Genomic DNA, 13,564 nt, shown 5'->3' with positions numbered 1-13,564 from the left:
TATTCCCAAGAAGTACGAGTGTCTGTCTTTAAAAAAACAAAAAACAAAAAAACAAACAACCAAACAACCAAAAACCCTCCAAAACAATAACCAAAATTATTTTTCCCCGTCGTTTGCTCCCCGTTATACCGGTCTCCCGACTTAGCCCGTCTCCAGCACGGGGGCAGCCGGGTCATGGGGCGGCAGGGCCCGGGACCGCCTGAGCCGCCGGCGGCGGAGCCTTGTGGGGGTGCGGAGCCTCTGCCGCCTGCCCTTGAAGTTTGAGGGAGTTCTGCTCATTTGCAGTTGAATTTTCAGGTGCTTTGCTTTTCCTTTCCGAATATCTGAAGCTCTCTTAGGATAGATTTTTTCTGATACCATAGATTCTGATACATTTTTCTCATGTCTCTTAACATGGAGTTTCTAGTCTGTCTTTTGAGGGAGATTTAGTTTTGCTCGTTGTTTAAAAGATGAAACTCACTGATTTAAATAGTTGGAAATTTGATAGTGCCCTGTCTGTAAGAGGATGCTGTATTTGCTACCCCCACACTCAAAAAACTCAGCACACTCCTGCTGCTTTTTGCCATTTTCTGCAGTTCATGTACTGTAAATGGTTTGTACTTTTTAGAAATACATTAACATAATTTTCTTTGTCTAACAAGGATAGGTGTGTTCTTTTCTTGAGAAACAATACAAAATTAAAAGACAACATGGTAGGAAGCCCAGTTCATGTACTGTAAATGGTTTGTACTTTTTAGAAATACATTAACATAATTTTCTTTGTCTAACAAGGTGTATTCTTTTCTTGAGAAACAATAGAAAATTAAAAAACAACATGCTAGGAAGCCTGTAAATGGAAAAGGATTGTGTGGATGTGAGCAGTGTGTTTTTACTTTTGGGTGCAGTAACTATTTACTGAAGTCTTAACATTTAATGTATTAAATTTGGACAATGTCTAATATCAAACCTTGTTGAAATTGAGGTTTGGCTGCAACGTTGCAAATCATTCCAAACATCATCCAAAGAGGAAAAAAATACAGCAAATGTTGTCTGCGTTTTTCAAAATTTGCTTAAATACAGACTAGGAAAATCAGCTTCAGTGCTTTTTCTTGTTTTATAGATAAGATTTTGTCTTCCAGGTTTATTTATTTTGATATTCTCTAAGCAGAGGAATGTGTTAAAAGGCAGGATGAAATAAAATCCTAAAAACAGGTTTCTAACACAATTGCTATTTTAATGGGCAATTTTACAAGGATGGATTTAGTTTCACTAATAGTTTTAAGAAGAGTTTTAAAGAGACATCAAAGTGTCTGAAATCTTTGTAACAGAGCTAGCCTCAAAGATCAGAGGGAAAAAAAAGTATTTGAAAAATGCTTCTTACTTTTGAAAAGGTCAGGATTATATATAAAACTACTTTAACATGTTCCTTTTTCTTCTGAAATGTTGGCCACATTTAAAGTTGATAGTCTTGCTTTAAGGTGGTATTTATGGGATAAATCCTGTATTGTGTTTTGTGCTAAATCATAGACATTTTAAAGCCAGTCTTCTACCTGAAATACGATGTTTTTCGACTCTAATTCTTCTAGAATTTTCTTACTATAAATGGTTACACTTTTGTCAATAGAAAGGAATTTTGCTCAGCTGTCTTTTATAGACCCATATCTTTATGGTTACCATATTTTTTTTCTTCTGGTACTTTGTTTGTTTATAAGCCTATTTGTTAACATATTTGCAACATTGTCAAAACTAACCCTGACTGTGGCCTGACTGCATACAGTTTTCTACAAAAAGACCTTGTGATTTTTTTCTGTGATAAGAACTGAGAGGAGTCCCCAGGCTACCGCAGTACCTGCCTTCATCTCTCTTCTGAAAGCTTTTTTTCCTTCTTTTTCTTCTTTTTTTTTTTTACAATCTCTTAGACAAGAGCCAGGCTGGGACTGTGCCGAGTCCACCATATGCTGTCTGGCTTTATTGGTCTTAACCATCATGTATTTTACAGCTAGAGTAGAAGGTCTTGTAGGTAGGCACCATTTTGTTTTGTTTCTTGGTATGGTTGTTTTTTAGGGCCATGGTAACAGTAATATAGAAAATAAATAACAGTACATTAGCATGTGATCCAGTGAGCACTCTACATTTCAATGAAGTAATCGATGGTCGAATGTGGGAAATCTGAATGTAGCCTCATCTTAACATTTCTTTTAAAAAAAAATAATTAATTGAAAAGATTAATAGATTTATTCTTAGTTTCCTTTTAATTTTTCATTTAAAAAATCAATATTGAAATGCTGTAAACAGCATAAGCAATTATCTACTGTCATATAACTTTTTCTGAAGTTGTGTTTGGAGTTGAAATCAGAACTAGTGGGAGGCTTTTATTTTTTAGAATTAAGTAATTCAGAAAGAAAAGAGCCTTTGTCTCATTATGATTCTATTAAGCCTGAAATTTCACATTGTGAAGTGAATACTATCTACATTTTCAAGCTATCAAGCACAGTATCCAGAATTAATGAACATATGATTTTGTAAAGTTTTTTTTTCCGTATATAGGTTAGAAGAACAATGTGGGTATGCATGAGAAGAATGTCAGGTAGAAATGGAACCTTGAAATAGGGATCTATTTATTATCATATTTACATTTACTTTTGTAGCACTAAAACATAAGGAACTGCTTTATGAAAATCTGTTAAGTACAAAAGGATGCCATGTTATTTATACTACTTCTACTTTAGGTTTGAGTTATACAGCAAATTAGGGTCAGCATACAGAATTTTAGCATGGATAAAAGCAGAAATTGAGAGGAATAGCTGTATGGTTACATTCCTGTAATGCACTTTGAAGTTCTTGCATAGAGGTCTAGGTAAAAGTGGGAATTTCACGTTGGAAAATGCTGAAGAAATTTGTTAGTAATAGTGTGGTCACAAGGAAACTGACGGTATGTTGTAGCAAGGACTGCTTGTACTACCTGTTTTTCTGCCCGTGTCTCAGTGACTCTAAGGCAAGATGAAGTTTTTACAGAGTCGGTCTAGATCTCTGTTCCAGTTCCTGCCCTGCTTTTGTGCCTTGGCATTTAAAGAAACTGCACAGAATCTCCACCTGCAGGTGTAGTTTGAAGGCTGTGAGTCTGAATGTGGATTTTGTAAGTGGTGTGTATTCTAGAGCACTGTTAGTTTTATTCTTAGACTGTAATATTTCTTTGGTTAGCGATTAAAATCCATGAAAAATACCATTTTTCAGTTACACCAGGAACAGGATTCTTTCTGCACTGATAGTGGAAAAGGTTACAGTAGATCTTGAATGAATGTCAAAATTAATTGTATTCTCTGTGTTAGAGTATCATCTCTTGTCCTCAGAGAAGAATATAATTCTGTTTGTTTTTCTATTTCTTTTTAGCAGTAATATTTTTTATTTGCATTAAATGCAGTAAAAAATTTGTATGTTCAATGCAGTGTCAACTGAACCTACTGCCTGTAATAATTACAGCTTTTGAAAAAGGGAAGTACATTTAAGATGTTGAAACTTTAGGCAAAGTATCCCATGAAGGATGAATGTTATTCCTAACATGACAGTCTTCATTTGAAAAGATTGCTAATGCTGGCAACTCTCTGGAGCAGATACTGGGTTTTTTTTTAAATCTAAGTTATCTGGTGATGAGTATGGAGTAATTAGTCCCTGGAGTAGAAGACAGTCCTTGCTCTGAAGGGATTCCAGTGTAAGTGGCTGTTCTTCATGGACTCTGTCAGATTAATAATAAGATACAGAACTGGATATTTGCTTTATGGATACTGTATGGAGGCACTATACATACACAGTAAATGTATGTTGAAATCATCCTTTTCCTACTGCTAATATTTCACAACCTTTTTTTTTTATTTCAAAACCTTACAACCAGCTCTGATTATATTAATTTTTAAGTAGTTATAAGGGGCTAAAACTTTTATCAATACTTTTAATTGCCACTATTTTCTTTTTCTTACAGTGGTGGGAAGGACAGCTGTTACAATATGATGCAGTGTGTTGCTGCTGGGCATCAGATTGTTGCTCTAGCCAATTTAAGACCTGCCGAAAGCACAGGTATGAAAGCCACATTTGTTATAGATTTTTTTTATATTAGAAACAACGGAGGCACAGCTGTGCCTGAATTAAGTTCCTTTATGTGCTTTGATATAGTTTTGCATATTGAAGGGCAATCTAGAAATCTTAAATGAGGTAGAAAAAAGAGAATGCTATGAAGACTTATTAAGTGTATTTTTCTTCGAAGGGGAAAAAAACACAAGAAACTGAAGATCAGTAAAAGAAAGGCTTACACAACTTGAAATGAGGAGAATACAAATATTCCTGGTGGTAAGCAAAGGAATTGTATGAGTTCAGTAGCACAAATAGTAAAAGGTGGTAGAGGATATCATCAAACAAAACAAACACCGTGTCTCTAGAAATTCTTTAAATTGGCATAAACCATTCCAGCTGCCATAAAACATTTCAGCTGCCAAAAATATGCAGTTTTGCTGCTGCTCATTCGTTTTTAGCCGTTTTTAGTGTATCTTCCTCCATTATTCTAGCCTGGCATTTGTGAACTGGATTGAGGAACTGATCTGGGTTGGAATTGGCCTTTATGCATTTCTTTTTCCAGCCTTTTTCCTTCCTTTTTAGCTTGGACCTGTTTTCTGTTCAGTTCCTCACAGAGTGCACCTGGACTTATTTCTGTGAAAGAGAATGGGGAAAACTCAGGTATTCTAAGTCAGTGGTGAGGTGAGAGGGTGAGCTGAGTACACTTCTGTGTTGGACTAGAGCATAAGTTGAAAATGAAGTGAGACTTGAAAAGGAAGTGAGTTGTTTCACACTTGGTAAGGGAGAATGTTAAAGTATGTAAATGTAGTTTAACTGTTCAGCATATGTTTAAATAATTAAGTATGATATCTGGTAACTGTATGGTAGGAAGATGCACAGAAAGTGATAGAAAAAGGGAGCTGACTCATCACAAATGAGTCACGGACAGAACTGGTAAATGCTAGGGAGTACAGGAACAATTTATTTTCTGGGTAGCTAGGACAGAACCATCCCTAATCTTGTTGAAATATGTTGTCTTTAAACTAATTTATCCATATCAGAAATGCAGAATATTGTCATTAAAATCATAAAATGCTCTCTTTAAGTGTGTAGTGGAAATTTTGTGGAAAGTTAATTGAGGTGCTTCAGGCAATAGCAGATTCTATGCCATTCATTTTATTTTATCTTGTACCACTGTTGCCTGGAGAGTCTCAATTAATAAAGAAACTCTGTATTCTGAAATGAGTATCAGTTTAAAGACCTTGTCATATTTACGTATGTTGTAAAACACCGAGTTTTCTTTTAAATCAACTCTTCTGGTCTAACTTAGTTGTGATTACGGCTTTGGATTTGCCTGTTTTGAGCAAAAGCGCATCTGTTATATGGCATCAAATGTGACATGACCTAATTGTTACATCACAAATCAGTTATCTTGATCAACATTACAGACCTTTCTCTTTGCAAGGTGTGCTACTTAGGTATACAGCAGAGATGATTGATATGTCTGTGTAAATTAAGAGATGTTCCAGTATTGCAAATTAGCATTAGTGAACTGTGTTATCTTTTAATAAAGTGGAGATTTCACCAACAATGATATATTGCTTTATCAATCTGTTTGAAAAATTATTTGAAAGATTTTTTATTGGTAAATGGTTTATTGTATAGTTTGAGATTTAATTCAGATCCATGATGTCTGCATTTTAGCTGATTTTTTCTTACTGCTAACTACAAACAGCTTGTAAGAAAATTCAGTTATACTTTTCTCCTGGTTAAGGAAATAGTTGCAAAGAGTTGCTTTCATTTTGAGCTTAATTTTTAAAAGGAGTGAAGATAGAAAGGACCTGGATATTATGATAGATTTCCATTTCTTTTTGTATATTGAACAATGTCAAAACATTGTAGCCACCTACTTTTATTCTACTTAAGCAGAAATAACCTCCTCTTCTTTCTTGATGACCATGATAACAATTTTAACAGTAAAGTTTTTGGAAATTTTGACAACCTATTGCTTATTCTCAGTGTTGCAGTGCGTTCCAAATTTCTTGCTCTGAGTATGTTGAAAGGCATCTGGGTTTATGCCTCTGAACTCTGTTCCTATTAAAAATTACTGTATAAATGGGAGCAGTATTGGACCGTTGTGAGATTTTTGGATGAAGCAAGGAGGAATACTAAAGAAGAAATTGCCACCAGAATTTCCAAATAGGCAGCACATTTGTCACAGATGTTTTGCTCTCCATACGTCTGTTGGGTGGAGAAATCTGTTTTTCTTCTTTCCATGTTTACAGGGTATTGTCACCAAATATTTGTTTGTGAACCGAAAAATACTAACATTTAGATTTTCTCAGTGCTTTGTAGTATTGTGATTATCTGTAATTGTTGAAATAATGTACCTAATATGATTGTTTATTGTGGCAGGGCAGACTGATGAATTGGACAGCTATATGTATCAGACAGTAGGACACAATGCCATTGACATATATGCTGATGCATTGGATTTGCCACTCTATCGTGGTTTCATAAAGGGTACCAGTGTAAATACTGGAAAAGTGTATACCACGTGTCAGGAAGATGAAGTTGAAGACCTTTACCACCTCATGAAAATTGTTAAGGTATGCTGAATGAAAAGAACGTAATAATTTGTGACAATTGTATTGCTTAACTAATTTATGAATTTAATTAAATGATCCACTTAAGTATTTAAGGAAAGCTTTGAGGAAAAAATTTAAACACTTTTATAAGTTTTCTTTCTATTCCTTTGTTCTTCCTGGCACTGTAAATGTATAGAATAACTTTATTCCTTTTTCCCCAATGTATATCAGACTTATTAATCCCCATTTCAAGCCAAAACCTTGTTCCTATTTAATAAAAACACCTGTAACGGGTGCTCGGCATATACTACAAAAAACATAATTGTAAATATTGTCTATAAATAAAATGTTTATGTAGTTTCATATTTGAAATTATGCATTGCTTGATCACAGGACTGAGAGATCTTTTGGGATTTGTGCATTTGTCAGTGTATGCAAAGTAATGTCTAGACATTTCTGTTTGTGTACACTTATGCTCCGTAACCCAGAAACTGTTATTTGTTTGTATGTTGAAGATCATTCACAAAGTATTACAGCATGTTTTACAATGATAGTCTTGATTTTGGTAGCCCTGTAACTATATTCTAATAGATCACATAATAGCAAAAACATGTATCAATCCTTTTTAGCTATAAAACCAATTAAAGGGGGATAATGAGTGTATTTTCTAAAACACTGGAAATTTATTCTCTGTTCTTTTACAAAAATGTTTCAGGTAATGCTTTATTTTCCACTGGAATTAAATCAGATTTTATTGAAGTAAATAGAAAACCTCCCATTGACTCCAGAGGTTTTACACAAAGTTCGAGTGAACATGCAATGTCTATTCCAGTTCATTGTGTTGACGACTGCAGTGCATTGTACTAAAACTACAATGTTCAGAAAACCATATTAATTGCTATTTTAAAAAAAGCAATACATGGTTATTTTATTGATCAAACTGGTAGATAACTTTCTGAAACTTCAGCTAAAGATATTTGTAGTCCTCAGTTCAGGTATTGAACATTTTTTAGCCCCTTTTCTTCCATTGAAATGAGAATTGAGATTCCTCAACCTAAAAGCATCAGGCTTATTCTTTGTTCAGTTTAAAAAAAAATAATTTGCAGATAAAACCTAAGAATGTGGATTGACTGCAGAGTGCTTCCTGAACAATGTTGGAGTCAAATGTTACATCTTCTAAACATTTTTGTCAGGGAAATGATGTTCCTCTAATGTAAAATCATGGTCATACATGTGTTTTGGAGTATACGACTACAAAACAGGAGAACAGGGTATGTAGGCTGTACAGCCTCAAGTTGCACCAGGAAAGATTTAGATGGGATATTAGGAAAAATTTCTTTGCCAGAAGGGTGGTCAAGCATTGGAGCAGGCTGCCTAGAGAAGTGGTTGAGTTGCCATCCCTGGAGGTATTTAAAAGACGTGTAGATGTGGTGCTTAGGGACATGGTTTAGTGGTGGACTTGGCAGTGTCAGGTTTATGGTTGGGCTAGATGATGTTAAGGGTCTTTTCCAACCTAGATGATTCTATGATTGTGCTCTGGAGTGCTTCACAGAGGTTTTAAGTGGAATGTGCATATCATGCCATACAAGAATATAAAGAAGTATGGTACAGCAGTTTTAAATTATTTTTAAACCATATTAGTATTAGAAATTAGAAGGACTAGTATATGCTGTCTCTTAAAGCTGCATACTAACAGCTTACTGCCTCTGGGTAAGATAATAAATTACTGATCAATTTAATTAAAAATGGGCAGATTAGTGGCAATTAGGATGATACTTCCTTTTCAATTCTTGCTGTCTTTGGAGAAATGGATGCCTGACATAAATTAATGCTAATGTTCATCTTGACAACTTCTGCTTTGGAAGTTTGTACATGATAATTATAACTATAGTTGAAAGAGAAGTAATCAAGTTGTCTGGAACTAAATAACTATTTCTTTCCTATATAGAAATATTAATTCCACTATATGATATTTTAAAGACATAAATATTAACAATATACTGCCTTTGTGTTAGACTTTGGACTTCGGATAACCATGCCTTTACAGTCAAACCTATGTATGAAATTCTTGTGCAAAAGTTTCAGTAGAAGTCTTACAAAGTCTGATGAATAATTGCAAAATTATCAAGGGGACGTAAACTACAGCAGCTCTAAGTCTTTGTTTTTTAAGTTTTAAGAAAATGACATGAAAATTTTTCTGTTGTGTGTTAACAGTTACTTTGAAAGCTTTCTATTTTTACTTTTTCACATTTTTTTATAAATGCAGTTTTGTAGCTTTCCTATGTAAGTCTTAATTGCTTTAGGAATTTTTTTCCCCGGATGTTAATAGTTTTAAACAGAGAACTCAACTTGCATCCTGTTGAAGGGAGGGGAGGAATTCTGCGTAAACCTTGCCAAAATGCATCCTTGAGTGGGCATAATTTCAAAACGCTGGTCAGACTAACATAGCTCTGGTTTTGTGTCAAATGGTTTGGGCCCAAGAATACAGGAAAGGTGTGTCTAGATCAAAATCACATAGTATGCCTCACTTTCAGTTTGTAAAGAATGCTTGCATTGCAAGTACTTCTTTAGTACAAAAAATAAAACACATTTGAAAAACTAGGATGAATTCGAAAGTATTTGATGTTTTTAAAAACAATGTTATGAGAGCAAAATTTCTAAAAAGTTAAATAATCCTCTGCAGTGCTGGGAAACCCAGGACCATGGTCCTGTTCTAGTTCACAGGACTCAGAAAGTGATATTGACTGCTGATGACTGTAAACCTGTTAATTTTATTGTCACAAACCCATATGATTGATAGGTATGAAGGAAATTGATATTTATTTTTTAGTTGCCTAATGCCCTGGTTTAGATTCTGTATTCCATATCTACTGTGAAACATATCAGAGTATATGATGTCTAAATATATCTTACTATGCAGTCCTCACCTGATAGTAGAACATGTACTTTGTGAGACATGTAAATCCTTGAACTCTAAGGAATAATTTAATCTACTCTCCATGTTACTGGATCAGGATTACTGATACCCTTGTTTGTCCATGTTTGTCCCTTTGCATATAGGAGCTTTTTCCAACAAAGCATGTAAGCACTAGAGTTTCTGAGTCATCTGAATTATCCTTCAGGGTTTTATCACGGTGCTGTCTTTGAAACCAGGAAATGAGTGGGAAAACTGTGTTTCTTTCTGTTTAGTGGTTGGAAACACTGGAGCATAGAGGTATTTTTATGAAACTTTCCTACAACATACTCCTCAATATAGGCATATTTAATTGCTTTCTCCCCTTTTCAGTGTAATTATGATCTTGTCCAAGTAATACAGTGATGTTTTATGGAAGCACATACAGAAGTGGTGTTAGATGGGTTGAATGTTGGATTGTTTTCTGTCTCTCATGGAACTATGGCTAAACTTTTTGTTTTAGGCACTCAACTGTAGCAACTTCCAGACTATAAAAAACAATGTAAGGTAATTTATTTCAGTTCTGGGTTTCAGTAGATAGTCCTGTCCTCTTCCAAGTTTCTTGGCTTATCTCCTCTGCTCTGTGAAGGCTTTGCCTTTATTTGGTAAGTTTCCACTGCTGGAGTAATTTGTAGAATTCTTGAACTTGATAACATTTTTTCTTCTAGCTGTTTTTTCATCTTTTTCAATAAAATTTTTCAGTATTTGAGTTTTTTGAAACTAGTATTTAAAAAATCGATTCTATTTATAGTTTCTTTGTAATATACTTCCCCGTGTTTATTATAAAGCATGCAAGTTGATTTTCACTGCATTTTCAGTTTTAACATGTTATTTCTGTCAGAGTTCTTTTTGTGGTGCACTTTGTGGGTTCAGAACCTGCAAGCTTACAAAAAAAGAGTACACTTGAAAGAAATTAATATATTTGATCTCAGGACTGAGAGTTATTAATTATGGTATCATCCATTGATCATCAGCTAAAAGATAAGAATTGATGTTGAATATATTTGGTGTATGAAACATTTGAATAATAATAGCTTTTGCTTGTGGCACTGTTTAATTTTATCAGTAATGTTGAAGGGGAAAGAAAGAAAATCTATTTTCTAAAATATTGTCACATTCTGGAGCAGTGATCTTATAACTCAGTCACTAAGGATAAGTAACATGGTTTTTAGTTACAGCAACAAAGACCTTATTAATACAGTATGACTCCTGGATTTAATAGTTATTTTTTAAGGACAGGATGAAGATTTTTTTTAAAATGGGCCCAGACTGATGCGTACTGAAGACAGGAAGTATTCCTGTCTGAGAATTAAAGTTACAATAGCTTTGTAACTTTAGATGTTATTGAAGATGATATTTTCTCTCAGACCAAATACTTTGGCTGTGCAGGTTCAGGTGGAATAGAGGTAACTTAGGTCCTATTCAGTGAAACTCCCTAAGACTTGGAGTTCTTCAGGGCTTGAGATGAGTGGGTGAAATGCAAAGTTACTCTGTGGCCTTTGGAAAGGGATTAATTCCCTCACAGCAGATAAAACTTTTAGTTCCTCATTATTGCTAATAGTCTTCCATGCTAAGGAAACAGTCTTCCTTTCACACTTCTCCAGAATTTAGCTACTGTGGCCAATGGGTAAAGCAAGTTCTCGCATTCAGTCTGATGACTTTCTGTGGCATTCGTACAGCCAAACTTTTAGATGCTCCTATCAGGCAAAATACATGAATAAATGTAACATAGTATTCTACGGCAAGCATTGCTTCACTGTCTTCACTGTTACAAAATGTTACAGAAGAAACAGTGAAATATTTAGAAATAGTCATTTGGCTTTGAGGTGTCCATATCAATTGGCTGTCGATAGTCCCTGTGACTTCAGTGGTAGTATTTACATGATAAAGACTAATAATGTATTCTTAACTCATACAAATAAGGTTTGCAGAATTTCTGAGGAGTCTTAAAGATCTAAATATTTTTAGTTATGGAATCCTACTTGACTTCAAGAATCAGTGATCTAAGGACCTCAGCATGCTGTTCACCAAACTATTTTTGCAGTTTAGAGGTTCAGACAAAGTAGATGGCTTCCCTCTCTCATTCATGCAGTTCACAGAGTTCAGAAGTGTGCAGAACAGTTCTGTTCTAGTCATTTCCCATGTTTTCAGTTGAAGAAAGTCTGTTGTTTTCCCTATTATGATTTGAATTATTTGTAGATGTATGGAGTAGTTCCTTAAAGGTATATTTCTTGACATTTTTTAAATATATTAGATTATAGGAAAAGGTATTTGTCTTTATGGTGAATTTTGAAAATAATGACGCCTCAGTTTTTTTCCCTATATTTTAAGAGTATTACAAATCAAGTATACTTGAACTAGAAACATAGAATTTATGTACAGCAAGTAAAATTATAACATCAGTATTGAAAAAACATCCTAAAAATCTTCAGTGCCCAGTTAGAGGGAACAGTGATAAATAAAACAATTGAATTTATTTTTTGGGCCCTGTACTACTCGTGTTGGTTAGACGAACATTTGGCGACCATATCTCTTAGCACATGAAAGTTAAATGTGAACTTTTAGAAATTGTATGAAATGGCTACCTACACTGACAAGAAATAAATAACTGTGCTTCTTCATAAATTAAGATTTTTTTTTGAGACAAAATATTTGCTGTGTTTTTTCATGTGACATAGACTAAGTTCCTCTACCTTTTATAATGACTAGATTTTTATCTGTGAGAAATTGAATTATCCCTTTGCACTCACCATGTTCAACAATTTTTTTTTAAATAAATTTGTTATTTTTTTCTTTTAATTAATTCTGGAGTGGAGCTCTGTAGCTTCCTCCAGCTAGGGGATGACCATTGTCATGAGCAGTGAATAAGAGTGTGAATTAAGGGAAGAAGGTAAGAAGTAAGTGTAAAAATAATTATGTATCTTGTTCCATTCACAAGACAGGGTTTGTTTAGAGTTTTTTTTTGTTTGAATTTTAAAATGAGATGGGAACAAGGAAATTTTTTAATCAACAGGATGCCTGTCATTTTCCATGTCTCATCTGAACTGTTCAGGAAAGGTCAATTTTTTTTTTTTACAGAAGAGGATCTTGAGCATCTTTGAGGTAGTTTCTTACCGTGAGAAATGTTGAGCTTCTTGTAAACAAAAAAAATCACTGTATTTCTCCCTGTTAGGTGTGTGGAGTTGTTTTCATTCACTCTCAGTCTTGTTGTGTTAATATTGAATAAGCAGAGACAGTCAGGCTGGTGGTGAAAGATGGTAAGCAAGCCTGAGGGCTTGTTCTGGTCAGCTTTAAACCTCTGATTGCCAGGTTTTCCTAATTTCCCATTTCCAGGGCATCTCTAGTGTGACCTTGCCTGCTGAATATGATGTTCTGGGTTGCAAGATTCTCACATGCATTTGGAAATGGGCAGCCAGGCATTGTTTACAGGACGCCAAATGAACTGTGCACTCGCAGCAAGTTTGATAAACACACATTTCCTCCTTTTATCAGTGAGATTGCAGAATGTGAAGTATGAGTTTCCAGTTTTACTCATTCCCTTCAAACCTTTTCCTGTTTAAAAAACTGAATCTCACTAATTGGATGATGATACATCCTTAGATTTTGTTTTGCGTTTTTGTTATTATTGTTTTGAATTCTACTTACTGGCCACCGACACTTTATTTCAGCGCCTACCTTGACCAGGTTTGGCAGACTTTCAGATAAAAGCTTTCCATTAGTTCAGCACAGAAAAGGTTCATCCCTATCAATGTAAAGTGAATGCTAATTAACAGTAATGACTTCTAATCACTTTGCTTTTATACTCCGTTAGGAGCACTGCTATTATCCAATGTAGTTAAGTGAGATGCTTGTGTATGAATCAACAATGCTGCATTTCTTCTCGCAGCTATTGCTCATAATCAAGCTTTGAATAAATTACCGTAGTAAAATTGGTTTTAATGTGCTGTATTGCATGGGGAGAAAAGAACCTCAAATATCTTGTTAAATATCTTGAATATTT

The 13,564-nt window shown here is 34.5% G+C and overlaps 1 protein-coding gene across 1 annotated transcript; it reads left to right on the top strand.

Annotated features, from left to right (window-relative positions):
* Positions 1-3,955: 3,955 nt before the first annotated feature.
* Positions 3,956-13,081, top strand: LOC104626725 (diphthine--ammonia ligase-like; the record flags this gene model as incomplete). The annotated part of the gene is given in 5 exon segments (XM_010294723.1): positions 3,956-4,050; positions 6,439-6,632; positions 12,898-12,937; positions 12,940-12,978; positions 12,981-13,081. Coding segments are annotated over 5 exon segments (469 nt in total), but the record flags the coding sequence as incomplete, so codon positions are not given.
* Between the last annotated feature and the right edge of the window lie 483 nt (positions 13,082-13,564).

This window comes from Phaethon lepturus, unplaced genomic scaffold (genome assembly GCF_000687285.1).
Source record: "Phaethon lepturus isolate BGI_N335 unplaced genomic scaffold, ASM68728v1 scaffold5359, whole genome shotgun sequence".
NCBI classification, from domain to species: Eukaryota; Metazoa; Chordata; class Aves; order Phaethontiformes; family Phaethontidae; genus Phaethon; species Phaethon lepturus.
The sequence above is the reverse complement of the archived record's forward strand: the minus strand, read 5'-3'. Positions and strand labels throughout refer to the sequence as shown.